The sequence below is a fragment of the Pristis pectinata genome, chromosome 12 (assembly GCF_009764475.1).
Source record: "Pristis pectinata isolate sPriPec2 chromosome 12, sPriPec2.1.pri, whole genome shotgun sequence".
Lineage (NCBI taxonomy): Eukaryota > Metazoa > Chordata > Chondrichthyes > Rhinopristiformes > Pristidae > Pristis > Pristis pectinata.
This window is the reverse complement of record NC_067416.1, coordinates 28113897-28135831: the sequence shown is the minus strand read 5'-3', so window position 1 is coordinate 28135831 and position 21935 is coordinate 28113897. Positions and strand designations below refer to the sequence as shown.

General features: G+C 40.6%; 1 protein-coding gene across 1 annotated transcript in view; it reads right to left on the bottom strand.

Moving 5' to 3' along the window:
* The window catches only part of valopa (vertebrate ancient long opsin a), a 35573-nt gene extending 18017 nt beyond the window's left edge, over positions 1-17556 (bottom strand). Inside the window, exons 1-2 of the mRNA XM_052027743.1 lie at positions 17196-17556; positions 284-494 (exon numbers count right to left, since the gene is read on the bottom strand). Of these exons, the coding sequence (XP_051883703.1) occupies positions 284-494; positions 17196-17556 (572 nt within the window). The remainder of the gene's footprint in view (positions 1-283; positions 495-17195) is intronic.
* Between the last annotated feature and the right edge of the window lie 4379 nt (positions 17557-21935).

The window sequence follows — 21935 nt, the reverse complement described above, 5'->3', positions numbered from 1 at the left end:
GTCATATGACAATCTTGCATACATTCTAAGATATAGCTCTTATCTAAATGTTATGAGAGGGTGAATAAATTCTTTAATTGTTTAAAAAGAACAGAATTCTTTTACAGTTAATGTCTTAAGTCTGTCTGCAACTTGAAAGTATAAAACTTTGTAGATTATCTGTGGAATACAGAAGGTTAAAATTCAAACCTACAAATGTTTAGCTCAGCAAAAATTTAGCGATAGGAAGTATACATAATTTCTTACTAATACTTAGCTGAATGCGTTTCAGCAATAGGCTCACCAGTTAGGTTCACATGTGGTGCCAATCGGACTGACAGTGTAACTGCTCCAGCCGATGGTGGGTGGGATAGTCCAGATGAAGGAAAACACCCAAATGAAGACAATGCCAAGGGCAGCATGCTTTCCTTGCAGGCGAATATTACCCAGTGGTCGGCAGATCACAAAATACCGCTCAAAGGCTAACACTGCTAGTGACCAGAGTGCCACAATCCCTGAAACACAGACACAGAATCCTAATATAAATCACATCTGTAATTTCTATTTCTATTAATTACTGTGTTCACATAATTATACAAATTACATAAAGCTACAGAAATTTTACCACCCATACAGCGATTCTTATCTATGTAGACGATTAATCCAATCTCATCATTCAAGTAGATTAAACAGTTTTTCATTCAATCATCCCTTAATCTGTTAGGTGAAATAGCACTGATTGAAATGCAGAAAATGCATTTATTTATAATTAGAACCAAGATGAATTGGTCATGTACAAAGTTAACATAAAGTTACAAATAACCTCACTGAAGATACTGTCCTTTGAGTTCAATAGATCCACTTAATCCAAACCAATAATTTTAGCAGATGAAAAGTTGTGTTACTCTGTGATTTCTCAATAAATGTGACCCACTAGTTAGACTCCTCTCTCCACCCATTCAGTCACTGGTGGAAATGTTTTTAGTTTAGAATTTCCTGATCAAGCCATCATCTACCATAATAACCTCCTGTCCTGATGATATAGTTGAATCCAAAACATCAACATTCATTTCATGCAGGCTGATGAGATGCTTTGTCAATATTGTGTCTCTTCGATTATAAACGGCTCTAATGTTGAACAATGCATTACAATGATTAACAATGCATAATGTATATAACATTCATTGAATTTGCCAGATTAGTCTGCAGAGAAGACCAGAAATGATTGGGCATGATTTAGCAAGAAATCCAACCTGAATAACTGATGAATAGCTATTTGAAATTCCCCCTGTAAATATTTATAACATCATTCAATATAAGTAAGTTTTTCAATGAAACAATCAAATCAGTCAAAATGTTCCTCCAATAAAAATATTATCCAGCATATTGCACACTAACATAAATATTATAATATTCAGAGAACTTTAGAGATTTACAGCATAGAAAAATCTCTTGATCCCTCTTGATCATGCTCTCCCTACTTTGATTTGAGGTCCCCACCTGCTTTAAGAAGATCCATGTCATCCCTGTACCAAAGAAAAATAAGATTACGTTCCTTAATGACTCCGGTGGATAGACGTGCCTTATGACTATGATGACTTAATGGCTCTGACGTCCACCATTATAAAGTGCTTTGAGAGACTGGTCATGGCACACATTAACTCCAGCATCTCAGCCAACCTCAACCCACTGCAATTCACCTACTGCCGAAACAGGTCCATGGCGGATGCCATCTCCCCGGCCCTACACTCATCTCTGAAGCATCTGGATAATAAGGACACCTGCATCAGACTACTATTTATTGACTACATCTCTGCATTCAACACCATAATTCCAAGCAAACTCATCTCCAAACTCCAAGAACTGGGATTCAACATCTCCCTTTGTAACTGGATCCTTGGCTTCCTGACCAACAGATAAGGAAAGGCAGCAACACCTCTGCCACAATTAGCCTGAACACTGGTGTCCCACAAGGCTATGTTCTCAGCCCCCTACTTTATTCCCTATATACTTACAACTGTGTGGCTAGATTCTGCTCTAACTCTATCTATAAGTTTGCAGATGACACCACTGGTAGTGGGCTGAATCTCAAATAATTATGAGTTGGAGTACAGCAAGGAGATAGAGAGCATAGTGGTATGGTGTCATGACAACAACCTTTTCTTCAATGTCATCAAAACAAAAGAGCTGGGCATTGACTTCAGGAAGCGGGGTGTGCAAACGCTTCTGTTTACATCCATGGCGCTGAGGTGGAGAAGGTTGAGAGCTTCAAGTTTCTAGGAGTAAACATCACCAATAGCCTGTCCTGGTCCAACCATGAAGATGCCATGGCCAAGAAAGTGTACCAGTGCCACTACCTCCTCAGGAGGCTAAAGAAATTCAGCATGTCCCCGCTGACCCTCAGCAACTTTTAAAGATACACCATAGAAAGCATCCTATCTGGATGCACCACAGCTTGGTATGGCAACTGCTCTGCATGAGACCACAAGAAATTGCAGAGAGTTGTGGACACAGCTCAGCACATCATGAAAACCAGCCACACCTCCATGGACCCTGTCTATGCTTCTCACTGCCTCAGTAAAGCAGCCAACATAATCGGGCCCCTGAAGGCACGTACCACCAAGCTCAATGACAGCTTCTATCCTGCTGTTATAAGACTATTGAACAGACCTCTTGTACGATCAGATGGACTCTTGACCTCACAAACTACCTCGTCATGGCCTTGCATCTTATTGTCTGCCTGCACTGCACTTTCTCTCTAACTGTAACACTATATTCTGCATTTTGTTATTGCATTGTCCTCATTCTACCTCGATGTACTGATGTGATGAAATTATCTGTATGGATGGCATGCAAAACAAAGTTTTACACTGTACCTCAGTATGTGTGACAATAATAAACCAATTTACCAGGTCTTGTTGGGCATTTCAGAACTAACCCCTTGGTCCTAGCAGTCTCGCTATTGCCCTGAGTCTTCAACTTCATATAGTCATTTAAAATTTACCTTAAAAGTTGCAATCTTCTCTTCTTCAACTATTCACTGTACCAAAGCATCCCATGCTCCAATAACTCTTTGTAAATGATTTCTTCTAAATTCTTTCCCAACCTCCATCACTATTTTAAGTGAATGACCTGTTGTTACTGTCTTCACAAATGAAATATCGTTTTCTTTTGCAATCCATCAAAAGCATTTATTAAAGTAAAGGAACATTTGTAAGATGTTATTTTAGTCTTATCTGCAGTGGTGCAGAATCTCCTGGCATCAACCTAGTGAATCTTTGTTGCAAACTATCTATGAATCCAATGTGGTTTCTATAACATGTTATTCAAACCTGCATATAATTCTAACTGTGGCCTTGAAAATGTTTTGTATAAATGTATCATTACAGTTTCCTTATGTATTCTGTGTCCCAGGTGAAAAGAAATTAACTACAATGGTCTTTTTCAAGGCCACACTACAAAAATACAGGGATTGATAAACAAATAAATCCTGGAATGCTCAAACCTATTGTCAGAATGTCAAAAAGATGAACCTGCATTTGTTCCAATAGTGTGCCCTTCTTCTAATGCTTGTACAGTGATAATACAAGTCTTGATTTCATTAAATATTTATCCTTCCGTGAGGGAATGCAAACAATGCTTTAGTGAGCAGAATAAGAAGTTGAACCAGAAAATATTCAAAATTACTTTCTTTTGGAACAGTGTAAATGGATTTATGCACAAAATGGTCTTTGTTCTCTCTAAAACAAAAATAACACCTCGTATTTGCACAGCACCTTCAACGTGGTAAAATATCACAAAGTTTTTCACAGGAGTGTTAAAACAAAGGCCGCCTTGAAATGCTTTGTATTGGTATTGGTTTATTATTGTCACTTGTACCGAGGTACAGTGTACAACTTGTCTTGCATACCGATCGTACAGGTCAATTCATTACACAGTGCAGTTACATTGAGTCAGTTCAGAGTGCATTGAGGTAGTACAGGTAAAAACAATAACAGTACAGAGTAAAGCGTCACAGCTACATAGAAAGTGCAGTGCAATAAGGTGCAAGGTCACAATAAGGTAGATCGTGAGGTCATAAGGGAACCGTTCAATAGTCTTATCACAGTGGGGTAGAAGCTGTCCTTAAGTCTGGTGGTACCTGCCCTCGGGCTCCTGTATCTTCTACCCAATGGAAGAGGAGAGAAGAGAGAATGACCCAGGTGAGTAAGGTTTTTGATTATGCTGGCTACTTCACCAAGACAACGAGAGGTAAAGACAGAGTCCAAGGAGGGGAGTCTGGTGTCCGTGATGCACTGGGTTGTGTCCACAACTCTCTGCAGTTTCTTGTGGTCCTGGGCAGAGCAGTTGCTGTACCAAGCCGTGATACATCTAGATAGGATGCTTTCTATGGTGCATTGATAGAAGTTGGTGAGAGTCAAAGGGGACAAGCCGAATATCTTTAGCCTCCTGAGGAAGTAAAGGCGCAGGTGAGCTTTCTTGACTGTGACATCTACGTGATATTTTAGATGTGCAACTAAAAGAAAGAGTAACGTTTTCATATCTTAAAAGATGAGGGAGATACAGGGCAGGAGGGGTTCAGCAGGAAGATTCTTGAATATAATTTCACAAAAGAATCAGTAATTCAGCACGAACAGAATTGGAGGAGTACAGAGCTATGGGAAGGTTGTAAGTCTGAAGCAAGTTACAAATAATGAGGTGAAGCCTTTGTAAGTATTAAAAAGCATGAAAATTTTCTGAACTGAAAGCCAATTAAATGATTGAGTACAGGTGTAATGGGGGGAATAAAAGGGATGCTACAAGTTAACAGATGAGCAGCAAATGTTTTAGTAAATTTAGATAAATGGAAAATGGGAGGACGGGCAAGAGAGTAATAATCAAGTTTAGAGATAACTGGGTCTAGGTTGAGAATTTCAGAAGCAGATGAACAGATGCAGAGTTGCAGTGAGGGATATTACAGAGACTATATGTGTTTGGATGCTCCTCTCAGTTCAATATAACCCCAAGTTTGTGCATGGTTGAATTCAGCCTCTTACAGCTGCCAGGAATAGAGATGGGGTTGGTAGCTGAAGAATAAATTTTGTGACAAGGACTAGTGACAAGGACTAAAGGCAAGGACTTCTATCTTTTAATATTCAGCTGAAGGAAGGTTCTGTTCATCCAGTACTGCATGTCAGACAAGCAAATTGACAAATAAAGATCAGGAGAGGAATCGAGTGAGGTGCTGGTGGTGAGATCAGTCTGAGGATCTTCAGCTAACATGTGAACCTCGTGCATTTTTAGATGACGTCATCAAAAGGCAAAGTGCAAATGGTAAATAAGAGAAAGCCAAGAATAGATTAATGGAAAGCTCCTGAATTAGAGATGTGGAAGTGGAGAGATTACTATTTGCATGATTTTCAAAGCAGATGATTCTCTTCCAAAGACCAGTTAGCCAAACCAGTGAAGGCTAACCTTTCCAGGTGGAGGGCAGAGAAGAGATGTTGGAAGAGGATGATTTGGTCCACCATGTCAAAGACTGCAAACACTAACTGATTACTTTTTCACTTTGAATCTTGAACACCTCTCAATAAATAAGGCTTCAGCTGTTTCTTTTACCTTAATGACCACAAAATCTAACTGAAAAGGAATTGATTGGAAAGGTTGAGAGGGATATGGGCCAAATGTGGGCAAATGGGACTAGCTTAGATGGGCATCTTGATTGGTATGAATGAGTTGGGCTGAAGGGTTTGTTTCCGTGCTGTTTTATTCTATGATTCTATGACTAAACAGGGGTGGCTGAATGGCCTATTCTACATCCCACACTACAGAGTTTTTCATTATACCTGGGCCCTCTAAGCATGTTTCCAGAATTCCCCTGATATGCCATCCATTTGGGAATATGATTTGAAGTTACTTTCCATCCAGTGAAAGAATTGACAATGTTCATGCCTTTGCAAAGACCTGAAAGAAATTGAAAACTGAGCTGTCAAAGCTTTTATTTCAGATAAGGTTGGAAGATCCTTTAATTAGTTAACAGTACACAGATGAACAACAGCAGGTGTAAAAGCAGGTACCTGTAATGGTGTTTTCAGTTTTGGCTAAGAAACTTACGAATATAAGAATTAGGAGCAGCAATAGTAGGCCATTTGATACTTTGAGCCAGCTCCACCATTTATCAAAAGCTTGGTTGATCTCCTCAGTGCTATTTCCTACACTATCCCCATATCACTTCATTCTCTGTCCATGCAGAAAGCAATCAATCTCTATTTTGAATGAACTCAGTGACTGAACCTCCACAGTCTTCTAGAGTTGAGAATTCCAATGAGTCACCATCCTCTGAAAGAAGAAATTTCTACTCATCTTGATGCTAGTGGCCTAGGTTTCAATGAAATCAACCCTCCCCATTTGCCTTCCTAATTACTTCCTGTATGTTAGCTTTCAGTGACTTGTGATCAAGGACACTTAGGTCTCTTTGACTATCAATAGTCTCACCACTTACCAAATACTCTGCTTTTCTGTTTTTGAACCAAAATGGATAACCTCACATTTTTTTTCCACATTATTCCATCCAGTTTGTTCTTGCCCGCTCACTTAGCTTATCCATGTCCTTTTGAAGCCTTTTTACATTGTCCTCCCTACTCTCAATCCCACCTAATTCTGTACCATCAGAACACATAAGTGAAATAAAAGGGAATCAATTGTTGCTCATGGTTGTTGAAGAATTGGCTAAGATTAAATTTGTTTCTGAACTATTTTAGCAATGAACTTCTGAATGTTTAAAAGGTTCTTTCTTTAGATTATTATAAAAATTGGATGTCAAGAATTGACAAATAAATTGTTTTGGCACATTGGGAGGCACATCAAAATATTGTCCAATCCTGTGCATTATTTTACACCTATTCATTTTAAGAAGTGTGTTATTTAAGGTAGGGCCACGAAAACAGGTAATGACTAAATGGAAAAGAGTACATCAACAGCCATAAGCAGTTCTGAATGAGGCAGAGAATCTGCTCATAGGTAAGACATGGTGAGCAGCTAGGGGTCTGATAGTTTGACAGAGATTACTAACAGTTTTGGGCTCATTTTATGATTTCCTTTCCCCAAAAGGGTTATCAGATGCTGCTCTCCTCAATATTTCCTCAATATCTCAATTTGTTGCTTTCCAGACTTCTACCATGTTTCACACTTAATAGTCACACACAAATAGAGTGCATTTATGGTATTCACTGATCCTAGAACCCTCCCAATGCTCCTAGGACCTGAAATATTTACCCCACACTTCTAGGATCTATCTCCTATCAATTCCAGATTCAGTGCCCCCAGATTCTTGACTGTTTGCACCACCACCATCCACCCCATTCTCGAACCTTACCTCATCCTGCCAGATTCCAGACCCAGCTCCCACCTTGACAATTGGTTTTAACATATCAACTCTCTAAAATCCATGACACATCATGAACAGTACCACAGGAGATCACTGATAAATAAGCTTCATGGGTGTACACCATCTCCTCTGGCCAGGAACTTTGCTAATGCTTTTCTGTTACCATTGTTTAGTGTTGAATTTTATATTTACCACAGTAATTTTCCATTTAAAGTGTATGTTGTGGGCTCTGGCCATAAGATGGCACAGTGATGAGTCACTGCCCTTCATCTGCTATTCTCTTTTGATTTTTCATATTTTACATTTTCAGACTGTTGAAACATATAAATATTCTCCCCCTTTACATACTTAGACAAAAATTATCTTCATGTATGAACTTAAATAGCCCAACATTATTTGCAGACTCCAGGTCATCTGCTGGAATCTTGGCTTTCATATGCCAAATCATCAGCCTACTTTTTTAGAAATTTCTCTGCACTGGTCATTGGTTTAACTGCTCACCAGTAGCTTCCAGATATGTCTCCATGTATCCAAAAGCCAAGTCCTGCATACTCTGGATATCTTTGAAATAAAACAACAGAAAATGCTGGAAATATTCAGATGATGAAAGGTCATCAACCTAAAATATTTACTCTGTTTCTCCTTCCCTGGATGCTGTCTGACCTGCTGAGTGTTTCCAGCAATCTCTGTTTTTATTCCATGTATTCAGGTCTCCTCTTTCATGTTTCCTCTAAACTAGCCATTTCCTTTAGGTCAGTAAATATTCCATAGTTCGATCCAAAAATTGCTAGCAAAAGCAAACAAAGATAACCATTGTGTATCACAGTTCATGTGCAAATACTGCCAGATTGCGAGGATAAAGATTACATTTATTCACATTAAAAGTCATCGCCAATCCTTTGTTCACTCAATCAATTTGGAAAAATCGCTTTGAATATCATCAATCTCCCTGACATTTTTCATTCGGCAGAAAAGTCTCCCAGCATCAGTATCAGTTATCTCAACTGAAGAACAAGAACTAAACCTAGGTTAATAACTCAAACTCAGATAACCTTATAAAACTTCAGTAACTTGCCTGAAAAAAAACAATTCATTGGTTTTATTTTGCTGTATTATTCTGTAGCTCAGCCTTTCTTTTGGTATGTTGCCATGATATTACACTTAATATATGCTTGAACTCAGTTTAGAACATAGAACATAGAACAGTACAGCACAGGAACAGGCCCTTCGGCCCACGATGTTGTGCCGAACCAATTACATTAGTAATAAAGTGCCCAAATGAACTAATCCCATCTGCCTACACAATGTCCATATCATACCATTTCCCTCATATTCATGTACCTATCTAACAACCTCTTGAACACCCCTATCATATTTGCCTCCATTACCACCCCAAGAAGTGCAGTCCAGGCACCCAGCACTCTCTGTGTAAAAAAAAAACTTGCCCCGCACATCTCCTTTGAACATTCTCCCTCTCACCTTAAATGCATGCTCTCTGGTATTAGATATTTCAACCCTGGGGAAAAGATACTGGCTGTCTACTCTATCTATGCCTCTCATAATCTTATCAACCTCTATCAGATCTCCCCTCAGTCTCTGCTGCTCCAGAGAAAAAAATCCAAGTTTGTCTAACCTATCCTTATAGCACATGCCCTCTAATCCAGGCAGCATCCTGGTAAACCTCTTCTGCACCCTCTCCAAAGCCTCCACATCCTTCCTATAATGGGGCAACCAGAACTGAATGCAATACTCCAGACGCAGCCTAACTAAAGATGTGGCCTAACTAAATTGTACAGAATAAGTTCCAAGAATGCAGAAAATACAATAAAATATACACTCACTCATATCGAGCAATTAGGGATGGGCAATAAATAAATGATGGTCTTATTAGTGATGCCCAAATCCCAAATGTGAATTTAAAAAAATCTGGAATTAATGAGGCAAATTCATCCTTAAATGAAATTATTTTGCTAATTTCTCTTGGCTAGAGTACTAACAACATTGATATCAAACTGGGTCAATACCACAGGAATGAAACTATAAAAGAACCTATCTCATTGAAGTTGGAGGCCTGAATTTCTAAATGAATCTGTTCCCCATGAAGCATAACTAGATTTCAAAATTCAAAGAAACACTCAAGAAATTATCCAGTATAATCCCAGAATGCGTGATATCAGGACAGCAATGGTACGGGAGGCTTTAGTGGAATTAACATCCAAATTGCAATCCTCCAAGCAGATCATGATTCTAAACTTGCTCTATAAAGCAATGCTGTGGTTACTGAAGGAAGCAGCTTCACGTGTTTGGGCTTGACATTGTATGGACCACACATCAAAAATGGTGATAAATCTTGTTCAAATAGTCCTCATATGGAATTTGATGAACATCGAAAAATATTCTTAAGTTGTTATGAAGTTAATTGAATAATTGCAGAATTCGGATGCTGTTTGTGTGCCCTCAAAATATCAATAAATATTCATAGCCTGGTGTTAAAACATAGAAGATTGGAGGAAGGTGCAAGAGAGTTAGAGCTGCAACATAGGGCTACATTGAGCTGGTGTTGACAGAGGCCCTGTGGGTTTAGGGACAGTACCAGAGACAGAGATCCCAAGGGTTTGGGGGCAGCAGAGAAGATGGAGGTCCCATAGGTTTAAGTGACCATGTAGGAGACAGAGGCCTCATGGTTTGAGAGACAGACAAGTTGTAGGTTTTGGAACAGCACAGGGAACTGAGGTCTTATAGGTTTAAGCACAGTACTGGAGAGACAGAGCCCACGTGGGTTTAAGGAGAATGGAGGGGACAGAGGAGCTGTAGGTTTAGTGACTGCATGGGAGATGGAGGCCCCATGGGTTTAGGGACAGCACAAGAGAGAAAGGGCCCTGTGAGTTTAAGGAATAGCATAAAAGATGGAGGCCACATCTAGTCCAGCCTTCTTTAGGTCTGAGATAGATAACAGAGAACACAGGAAAGAGAAAGACAAGGAGACCATGGGTTTAAGGACAGCAAGGAAGATGGAGGCCACATGGATGTGGGGATAGTGAGGGAGACATAAACCCCATGGGTTAAAGGCAATGTGGGAGTTGAGGCCCTTTCAGTTTAGGGTCTTCTATGTGAAATGCTCCCATGGTATGAATCTATTACTGTCAGCTGGGAAATTGCTACTGGAACCTACCGAAATGTCTGCAATGCTCAGGGACACCATGTTCTGCTGATGTCATGCAACAACAGGTGGTGACTGAAGATTCTCCTGAGGAAATCTAGGAGTGGTTCTGGGAGGTCAGGGCTTGGCCACAGGCTTCAGGCAACATAGCTGCAAGGACTGGGAGGGAGGTCAGTCAGCAGGTCTGATGCAGTCCCAAAGAAGGGGAGCAGTGGCTGTCAGCGGAGACAGTCTCACTCTGGCAGCCTTAGAGCAGGGGGACCCTGGGATGGAGAGTAGGGGATTTGGGTGGAAAGGAAGGAGCTAAGAGAGAAGAGATAATTGATTGTGGAGGGAGTCAAGGGGTCTGAGGGAGGGGAAGCCTGATAAGGGCACTTGATGAGGGTGGGGGTAAATGAAGCAGGGAGAGGATTGGAGTGGTGTGGTGTGAGGATGGCGGGGCTGAGAAGAAGGGCCTGGGCAAGATGATGTGTCTTTCTTTCCATGTATGTGAGAATATGATCAGAGAGAGAGAGACAGAGAGAGAGACAGAGAGAGAGACAGAGAGAGAGACAGAGAGAGAGACAGAGAGAGAGACAGAGAGCACACATGCATATGGGTGTGTCCACATACATATCTGTGCTGTGTCTGTGCAGAAGAGCCTGGTCTCCAATTGCCTTGGATCTTTTTGGACCAAGACCTTGCTCCTTCAAGACTATGTGGTAGCTGGTTTGCAAGAGCCACCCCACACTAAAAGAATGCAGGCACTGTTTTTTACCCACTCCATGGAACTGGAATAGTAACAAATCATCCTTGATCCTGGGAGATGCCCTAAGAAGAAGAAAGTACAAAGAAAAATCAATGTCTAGCCTGGCAACATTTGATTGGATTAACTGCAGCACAAAGACTGGAAGCCACACATGACAGAAAACATCGAAGCATTATATAAAATTACTTAAGGGAGAATTTTGAATAAGATCTTCCAGCAATAGGAAAAGCAAAGAATTTGAACTTAACCTACTATGTGTAAGTAGGCTGTGAAGTTCAGCTTTTAGTGGTACACTACCTGAGGCAGCAGTTTGTGCAATATCTGAGATATGTCAGGAATTTGGAGAACACCCATCCTGATTTGACTGTACTCTCCTTATGTAATTTCTCTTCCTGCCAAAGTCAATAAAGACCAAGCAAGAAAAGTATGGCATTTGATAAGTTTACTTAAATCAACATCTATCCTTTTTATTCATGTGAACACATATCCACAAAACTCCACTGGGCAAAGGAGTTCCATTCTGATCCAGGAGTGGAAATAAAATACCCCCAACCATGACCTATGGCCATATCATACATTCAATCTGAAAAAAAAAACATGATATTAATTTCTTGGGTTAATGTTTTTATTGAAGGTAGGTTTGCTGACAAACAACTTTAGCCATTCAAGTTGGGGCTTTCAGGTTTTAGCCTTGATCCCATTAATTCCTCATTTAGTGGAGAGAATACCAACACACTCCAGGAAGACTTGGAAAAGGGGGTGAAATATAAACACTTACAGAAGAAAGTAACATGGAGAAGTGTGAGGTAGTTTAATTTGGGAGGAGGAATATGGTGAGAAATATAACTGAAATGGTGTAATTTTAATAGGGTTGCTGGAGCAGAGATAGCTTGAGATGCACCCACACAAATCTCTGAAGGGAGAACAGGTTGGCTGTTGGAAAGAGATAAAGAATCCTTGGCTTTATAAACAGAAGCATAAGGTGTCTTTTGGTTGTTTCGTGCTCAAGATGGATTTCAATGTCGAAGATAACTGTCTATAAGAAAATGACTAGAATACTACAGTGCATAAAAGGAAAAGTAATGTGGAGCAACTTCTTAAAGCAGAGAAGAATAGGGAAAGATTTGATCAGAGGTTAAAATCGTGAAACCTTTTACTAGAGTAAAGAAGAGGAAATCGTCTGGTGGAAGAAGGACTGGCAACTAACAAATCACAGATTTAAAGATATAGGCTAAAGTATTGAGGAAACCAATCTTTATTAAACAAGGTTTTATTATTGTGAAAAAGTGGTGAAAGAAGATTTAATAGTAACCACTTGAATGAAAACGTTTTTTGGATTTTTCAGTTTTTCTGTGACAAAGATCACTGATGTGGGTAGGGTGGTGGATGTTATCTACATGGACTTCAGTAAAGCATTTGATAAGGTCCTTCATAGTAGGCTAGTCCAGAAGATTAAGGCACATGGGAGTTGGAAAATTGGATCCAAAATTGGCTTGGTCATAGAAGACAGAGGGTAGTGGTAGAGATGTGTTTATCTGACTGGAGGTCTGTGACCAGTGGTGTTCTGCAAGGATCAGTGCTGGGACCTCTGTTGTTTGTAATATATATTAAGATTTGGATGAAAACATAGGTGGTCTGATTAGTAAGTATACAGATGACATGATAATTGGTGGAGTTTTGAATAGTGAGGATAGTTTTCAAAGGATACAGCAGAATGTAGATCAATTGGAAATTTGAGCAGATGGAATTTAATCTAGACAAGTGTAGATGATGCATTTTGGGGAGGTCAAATGCAAGAGGAAAGCATACAGTAAATGGCAGGGTCCTTAGGAACATTGATAGACAGAGGGATCTTGGGGCACAAGTCCATAGCTCGCTGAAAGTGGCAGCACAAGTGGATAGGGTGGTAAAGAAGGCGTCTGGCATATTTCCTTCATCAGTTAAGGCTTTGACTATAAAAGTTGGCATATTGCTGCTGTATAAATATTATCTAGGCCAGATTAGACTGTGTTATGAAGGGATTGCATTCCTAGAAAACCATTGAGATAACAATTTTCCATAATGCGAACCTTGACAAAAATTGACAAAATATGTTGTTTCATTCGCATTATGTGTTTACTTAGTTCTTCTTTCCTCCTCCTATAGGAAGGAAGTGGAGGCTTTGGAGTGGGTGGAGAAGAGGTTCACCAGGATGTTGCCTAGATTGAGACTGTATTGGTTAAAAGGAGAGGTCAGATAAACTTGGATCATTTTCTTTGGAGTCTCAAAGGCTGAGGGTTGAACTGATAGAAGTATATAAAATTACTAAGAGCATAGATAGGGAAGATAGTCAGAGTCTTTTTTCCAGGGTGGAAATGTAAAATACTAGAGGGCACAGGTTTGAGGTGAGAGGGGGAAAGTTTAAAGGAGATTTGTGAGGGAGGTTTTTTTAAACAGAGTGACAAGTGCCTGGAACGTGCTGACAGGGAAGCAGATACATTGGCAATGTTTAAGAAGCATTTAGACAGACACATGAACAGGCAGGAAATAGAGGGGTTTCAACCATGTGCAGTCTGATGGGACATGGTTAACCGTGGAGCCAGTTCCTGTGCAGTTCTGTTCCATGATCTATGATATGAGGAAGAAGTGTCAGCGTGAGTCCGACTGGATAGATCTTTCAAAGAACTTCCATATGCACAATAAACATAATAGGTACATTATTCTATGAGCTAATGTTCTGACATCCTTGCTGCTACACTCAGAGTAGAATCTTCATTCATGCCTAAAATCTTAAAGCCTCATTTTCAGGGGGTATATTCCCCAACATCAATAGCCTCACCAAATCCTATCTCCTCAACCATGCATGATTGAAATTATTTACACTTTTCTATGATTGATTGGCAAATAATTTTCTCCATGAGAAAGGTTCTTATTAAAGATGCCTGTAACAAAATACATAGGTTTTTGTCTGTTCAATTTTTAATGTTGCAAAGTAATGCAAGACATAAATAACATTGCCCACTTCTGTCCAAAAGTAACAGCTCTGGAGTATTGACAGAAAAGATATCCATAAAAGCACAAAAGAACAATTTGTGCAGTACACTGCAAAATCTCAGAATATTCCAAAGACCCTTACATCTAATGAAGAACTTTTGAAGGGGTGCAATGTAGGAAATATGGCTGTCCATTTGTACTTAGAAAATCCTCTCAGTCAACAATATGAGAAAAACAGGTAATTTTTTGGTGATACCGATAAAGGGACAGATCTTGGAGACTCCTGAGAGAGCTCTACCACTCTTCTTAAAAATAATGCCACGGGATCTTTCACATCCAACTGAGAGGCAACTCATCTGTGATAGGATATCTGACATTGCAGCACTCCGCAGTCCTGCACTAGAGTATGAGATTAGCTTTTAATGGCTGAAGTCCAGAATGGACCAATGAACTCACAACCTTCCTCTCAGAGATAAAGAGTGGTACCAACTGAGCCACATCTGGCACCATAAAAGTCAAAGACAGTGTGACAGTACCAAGCTTCAACTGTCAAGTTAGATTTTTCCCACCTATGACCACATGTCTATCAGGCAGTTGCCAGCATGGAATGTCCTAGAGGCCTTGTGGGATAGGAAGATAATGGATCCTGTGAGGTGGTTCCTCAAGCACACTATCAAATTCATTCAGCAGAATGCTTCTTCACCAAAGCTTACAAACAATCACCAAGCTCTCACTTGGCTATTTGTGAGAGGAGCCCTTCCTGTCAGATTCAATCCCACCCCATGCCAGCCTCAATGTGGCTGTGGTGTGGACAAGACAATCATTTACCTCCTCATGGACTGTGCGTTTCCCAAGAAGGCCTAGAAAGGGATGCAGCAGTCCTCGACAAGGTTCACCTACAGCGACTGTGTAACACAAGCCTCTGTGATCCCAGGGAGGCAGACTAAGGCAAACATCATCTGCTGCTGGAAGATCATCAACTCCATGAATGACACACTTTGCTCTGCCCAAAACTTGCTGGCCTTCCAGAGTAAGGAGATATCCACAAACGAATGCTGCTGATGGGCACATTCCAAGGTTCTGGAGCACATGCAGAGGGATGCTCTGAACCTTGGTGCACCCACTACACAGACTCAGTGGGAACAGACCGCAGTCTAGGGTTCTGCCACCACTGGTTACTGAGGGGCTGGGTCCTGTGTAATACCCTCTCAAATGTTCCAGGGGTGTGTTGTTTCAGGAGGAAGCACAAGTGGTGTTAATGCATTGTAAAGGAACATATTGGATTGCTGGTACAATAAATATAGATGAAGATCAGTCATTGTATTTATTGTATGTATGAAGAATAAAGTATATTCTTAGAAAAAAATTGCATTACTACAAAACACTGCAGAATGCTCATTCCATTTCTCTCTCCTCCAGCATTTTCTACTTCTACTTTAAATCCAATGATCCAATTTGATTTGATTTCATTTAACTAATTGAGGTTGGATTTAGCATTGCAGGCAATGTAGAACCAGATGGGATAGGAGGTCACCTCTGGGCATCGTTGTCCTTAAGCTACAATAAAAGGGCAGCATTAAACACTCCTCTGAGATTACTGCCATCACACAGTGCTAGCAATGACCACCAGAAGCCGTTCCGGCAACCGACAGCCGTGCAGTGGGGAATGTATTAGTGCACGTCTGTGATTTTGCACCCCACGAAGCTTCACTCACCTGGTTTGCACCTGAGTTAAATTGCAGTTGCAACGGACTGTTAGCAGGACAGCTGACTTTTGTGGCTTTGGAAAAATTAGATTAAGTTCCCATTCTCCTCTGCGGACCAATGTTCTGCTTCCAGGTGCGCCCTTCAGGGTGGCCCTCCAATCCGTGCCTCTGCCTGGTTCAAACAGCTTCTCGTCCCCATCAAGCCAAAACGGCCTCGTGTTCAAACTAAGGGCCAGCGGGAAGGTGGCTTTTGTTATTATATCGTCCCCGTCAGGTTTTCCTCTCTGTGTTCATGCGGTAAAAGCGAAAGTCTGCTCTGAAGGTTTTGGGGCACAACTTTTGTGTTTCAGCCTTTTGTTTCAATACCTACTTCAGGAAATTCACCAGTAAGTCTCTGGGAGCAGGAGCTCCCAGCTCTGAATGCAGGACATGTTTACGTTTCTGAGAGCATCTTCTGTTGGTAAAAAAACTGTCCTAACGGGAAAGGAGATGGAGATTTGAACCAGTCTCAATAAACACGAAGAAGGATCATCGCAAAGCTCAGAACTGCCACTAATATTTACCCCGTGAGCCACTATTACAATAACCGGTCCTGAAATCTCGGTTTTAATCTTCCTTTCGGCTGCAGGGACAGATTCATTCTCTGCCTCCGTAGTATGTTAAATCCAAGGAAATGCACTTTACCTTCACTCCAAGTTTACTAAAAAGCCCCGCATAGTTTAAGGACGGTGCCCACTTCGCTGCAGAGTTGAAGCCTAGCTACAATAACCGCCTCCACACTATGCGACGAACGGCGAGCTCTGCACTGTAAGTTCTTCAACTTAAAACTGATGTGGGAGCAAAGGGACTGTGCGATTCACACTTCAGCCGTGTGTTGGGGAATAAGCCTGTTAACTGACAAAATCGATGCCGGAGCAGGTGACACATTCATAATAAATTGCCGTTGAAAATGCAGCTTGAGCTCCCAGAGACCCGCGATCGGTCATTATTCCTGCCCAGTAGCCCACGGCAACTGTTGCATTTTCATCGTGAAAAGCTCTCCCCCTAATACCCTGTGATAACGGCAGCATTTACACAGAGCACCAATTGACGGCATCTCCTATCAAGTAATATACAACCTACCCAATAGAAATGTCTGTATAACATATATTAAATTACCGACGTAACTACTTACTATTTTCTTCCCATGTTACTATCACCTGTTACTCTTGATACAATAATTAATGTTCACGCCTATTAACTTCAAAAAGAAACGTGACTTACCAAAAAATGTTACTGCAAATCCTTCTAAAACGCACGCCCAGGGTCCCAGGACGAAGTATCCATACAAGTTGGTGATAAAGCTCAGAGTCCCGCCGATGACCGAGACGAGGAAATCGGCCAGGGATAAATTGAGAATGATGTAATTCAGCGGCTGCCTCAATTGCTTATATTTGTACGTCACTAGCAACACGGTGAAGTTTTCAGAAAGTGATAAAAATGTCACGAAAAACATTAAAGTGGCCAGAAGTTTGAAGTTCCAGGGTTCGATGGTGTTCAGGGGACCACTGAACGGGTCCACTGGCGCGGAGATCGCGTTAGAGGACAGCGTTGCGTTCACAACACTTCCCCACGAGGAATTCATCCTTTACGTACGCGAGTTAGAGAAATTCACCGTCAGCATCCACCAATCACTATTAATGTTGACCAAACATCAGTCCCAGTGAAGAAACGAGTTATATATATAACTTTAGAGTATTTATTCCTTGTCCCCTGCTCTGTTTAAGATGCGCCTCCCTGGAATTCTGCGCAATTAATTAAACTACCTTCAGGCATGAGACATCTGACAACATGTTCCCTATGTGACAGGGGAGGGGAACGAGGAACCCTTTCATACTGAAATCGGTTTGAGATGGTTTGAGATTACAATGTGCACTACTGGAATGCGAAGGGGATTATTATGTTGGACCGGGAAAGGATGGGCTCCCACAATAACATTTCATAAATCCCAAACTGTCAAGAATGTTCTTTTATATAAAGAGAGGGTGAACACGAAACATTTGTGCATGTAGGTTTGCAAAAACATCACGTCGAATTACCAAAGTAAAAAAATAAGGCAAAAGTGTTGTTTTCCTACATCCGCCGTCAACCCAGAGATCTCTCTCAAAAGGAAAATAAAACAATGTTTCCTGTTGTTTTGGGGTGATCGGTTAACAGAAATTTATCGCAGATCATTCAATGCAATTCAACAGGTTTTAAATCGGTCCGATGGATCGAACGTGGGATGCATTTATACAATTCAGTAAACAGATGGGAAAGTCTTTATTTGGCTGATATTACATTTCCAACTGCAGTGAGAGGTTTCATTTCGGCTCCAACATGTCCTGATAACATTTAGTGACATTCAGCGACGTGAAAACCGGTTTTGAGTTATATTGCATCTCCTACATATTCTGAATGTTTTAGTTCTTTGTGAGAAACATATTGCCGCTTTTTTTTATTTACTGCATTTAAACTCTTGCAGCCCAAACCTGTTTTAAATTGGCTGCCCCGTTATCATTGACTTCAACCTCAATATTGATTATGCTGATATTTTGGCTAGTGTTTGGCGATTAGAAGTTACTGGCTGCAGTGAGAGAGGAAGCAACATACAAGGCTGAACTCCACGTGTGACAAACCGGCAACGGCATTTCCACTGCTACTGCCAGTTTAGTCCATTTGTACTTAAACGGGCTCAGCTCTGTCCTGGACTGTCACCAGCTTTCAGATGGAATCAAAGTTAAGGCACCGTGTTGCAATATTATCCCTGTAATGGTGGGATTGTATGCAAGGTATAATTCAAAACATTTTGCTCCGATTAAAGATTTTCCATACATTAGGTGCCCGGTTAAAGCAGGGTTATTTAGAGCACAGAGCCCGTGCATCCGCACTTGGACATGGTTTAGATGCAAAACCTGGGCCCTTGTTGCGGAAAAAAATCATTGTTCACAGAAGTGAATGGACCTCGGCAAAGCAACACTGTGCACCATTCGGCGTGATGGACAAAATGGACGTTGTAACCCCTAACTTGTCAGAGAAATATACTAATAAAAATCCCATTCTAACCCTTCAACTTGTAACTTCACCAGAAGTAGGCGTCATAGGAAAATCCTTACTTTCTTATTAAACTTTGAAAATCTGCCCAAGGCCAACGCTGCGATATGTGCATAAATTCCAGGATTGGAACACCAAGATGCCTAGTGTTAGCATCAACAACTCTCGGGTTAGACTCACCTTGATTAGGAGCAAGGATAAATCTCCGATTATCTAAACGTCCCGATGTCCAAATGCGAGCAGCAGCCCAGCCGAAAAATATAGGGAACAAGTGACCAAAATAAACGCTACTCGTTTTTCACATGAAACTTACCTAAACTTTCAGTCGGAACATCACAATGCGGTATATTGGCCGAATGCTTAAACTTAATCCAGCAAAAAAGATTAGTGTTAGACGGGCAAAATGGTTGTCAGGGACGTGATGGGACGAAGGGCCCCTTTCTGTGCTGTATAACTCTGTGATTTTATGACTCTAACTTTTAAAATGCTTGGTGGCACAATTCACTTTGTTGTGGTGGAGACGTGACAACCATCCCATGAAATGGTCCTAAAGTCCGATCTGGGGGCGGAGTAACGCCGAGCAACAGTGTGAGAACTCTTGACTGTACAAAGGTCTCCGTCTCAGAACAAACCCAGAAAGGGATAGGTCATTTGCATATTGGCGAAAATAAGGATAAAAAAACCAGAACTGGCTGGAAAAACTTCAGCAGGTCAGGTAACATCTGTGGTCATAGAAACAGTAGACGTTTCGGTATTGACTATTTCTCTTCCCACAAATGCTGAGTTTTCACATTTTCGGTATCTGCAGTTTTTTAAAACAAAAAAAATTGAACAAAGAGTGATAATGCATCCATCAGAGTAGCAATACTCATTACATGTGTATGGGTATATGGCTTGCTGGTGATTTTGAAATCACGTTTCTTTCTTAGTTTTCAGGAAAGACAAGCAGGAGAATATTATTGTTACAAAATAGCCTCGGCATTCATTGTACTACTTTAAGTACTGTACGAAAACAATAATTCTAATTATTTTATTTGAGCTGGGTCCATTGTGCTCAAACAACTTAATCTCATTGGCTCTCACTTGCTTTCTCTCACTGACAAGCAAGAGAAACAAAGCACGACAAAACATCTCACTTTGAAACCAGGCACACAAGTAGAACAGGCATTCATTTCACTGCGTTAACAATCTGGGGTGCCTGGTTAGTATTTTCCACTTTAATAAAGACACAATAGAGCAGATGAGTTAATAAAATAATCTGATTCCACTATGCAAATATCACTTTTTGATTCCTGTTAATGAGATTCCCTTTAAGCACGACATATTAGAGCATTTTCTACTGTCAGCGCATGCCAGCTAGCAACCAACTCATTGCTCAACCTAGTTTTTTCCTAGAATATGAAAGGCAGCAGATACACAAAATAAACTCTTACCTAGATATAAGACACCAAAGATGAAAAGTCAGCGACTGAGCTGTTTTAGTGCTAATCAGTTTTTTTATCTCTTAAGTACTTTTAGCCTTGCCCACAAGTACAGTAAATGGATCTATGTAAAAGTTGATTGATTATAGCACTGAAAAGGGAGTTAAGCTAGCTCCAAAGAGTTATTTCACTTTTCCTAAGGACAAGAGAGTAGAGTTCATTTATTCCCGAACAGCCATTTTTTTTCAAGGGCCCCTACTTTAATCAGTAGAATATCTATGGCCATTAACTCACTTTGTCAATGTAATGCCATTTTTATATGAGAAGGAGTTTTCTTTCTATAGACACCAGTTTTGAGTGGTACTGTGACTTTGAAAATGGATACCTAGTATACTGAGTGCTGCCTCTATATGTTCCAATCACAGTTCTGATACACCTAAAATAAAATCTTACATTTGAATGCTGCCTTTCATATCTCTTTCAAATTATCTCCCCACAGTCAATGAAGTAGTCTTGAAGTGTAGGCACCACTGTCAATATTTGAAAGGCAGCCACCAATTTGTATAATAACAAACTCTCTTAAATAGTAATGTGAAAATGATCAGACAATGCTTTAACAATATTGAGTAAAGGATAGATATTCAACATGACAATGGGGATGATGCCCCTGCTTTTCAAATTAATATACCATTACTTAATGCAAGTTCCAATCTAGACAAATAAGAGAAAACTCACAGTGTTATTAACTACATTGAACTCACATTTCAAAAGTTCTTCGCTGGTTCTAAATATTTTTGGATATCCTGAGGTCACATTCTCTGGCAGCCAATTCCAGAGACAAATCACTCTTTGTATAAAAAAAAATTCCCCTCAAATCCCCTTTAAAATTTCTTCCTCTCACCTTAAACCTGTGTCCACTTGTTCTTGATACCCTGACAATAGGTAAAAGATTCTATCTACCCTATCTATGTCTTCCTATAATTTTATATACCTCTTTCAGGTCACTCCTCAGCCTCCTTTGCTCCAGGGAAAACAAGCCCAACTTATTCAGTCTCTCCCACAACTAAAGTCCCCCATTCCAGACACATCCTGGTGAATCTCCCCTGCACTCTTACCAGTGCAACCACATCCTTCCTAGAGTATGGAGACCAGAACTGCTCATAATACTCCAAGTGCAGTCTAACTGGTGTTTTGTAAAGTTGCAACATAACATCACAGCTTTTATATGCTATGCCCCAACCTATAAAGGCAAGAATACCATATGCTTTCTTCAGCTCCCTATCTACCTGCAGGAAGCTATGGATTTGAGCCCCAAGGTTCCTCTGTCCATCAACATTCCTTAGCACCCTACCATTTACTGCATGTGTCCTACCCATATATGACTTCCCAAGATGCATCACCTCATTAAATTCCATCTGCCAGCTCTTCACCCAACTTGCCATCTGATCTATGACCTGCAGTAGCTTCAGACAATCTTCCTCACTATTCATAACACCACCAACTTTTGTGT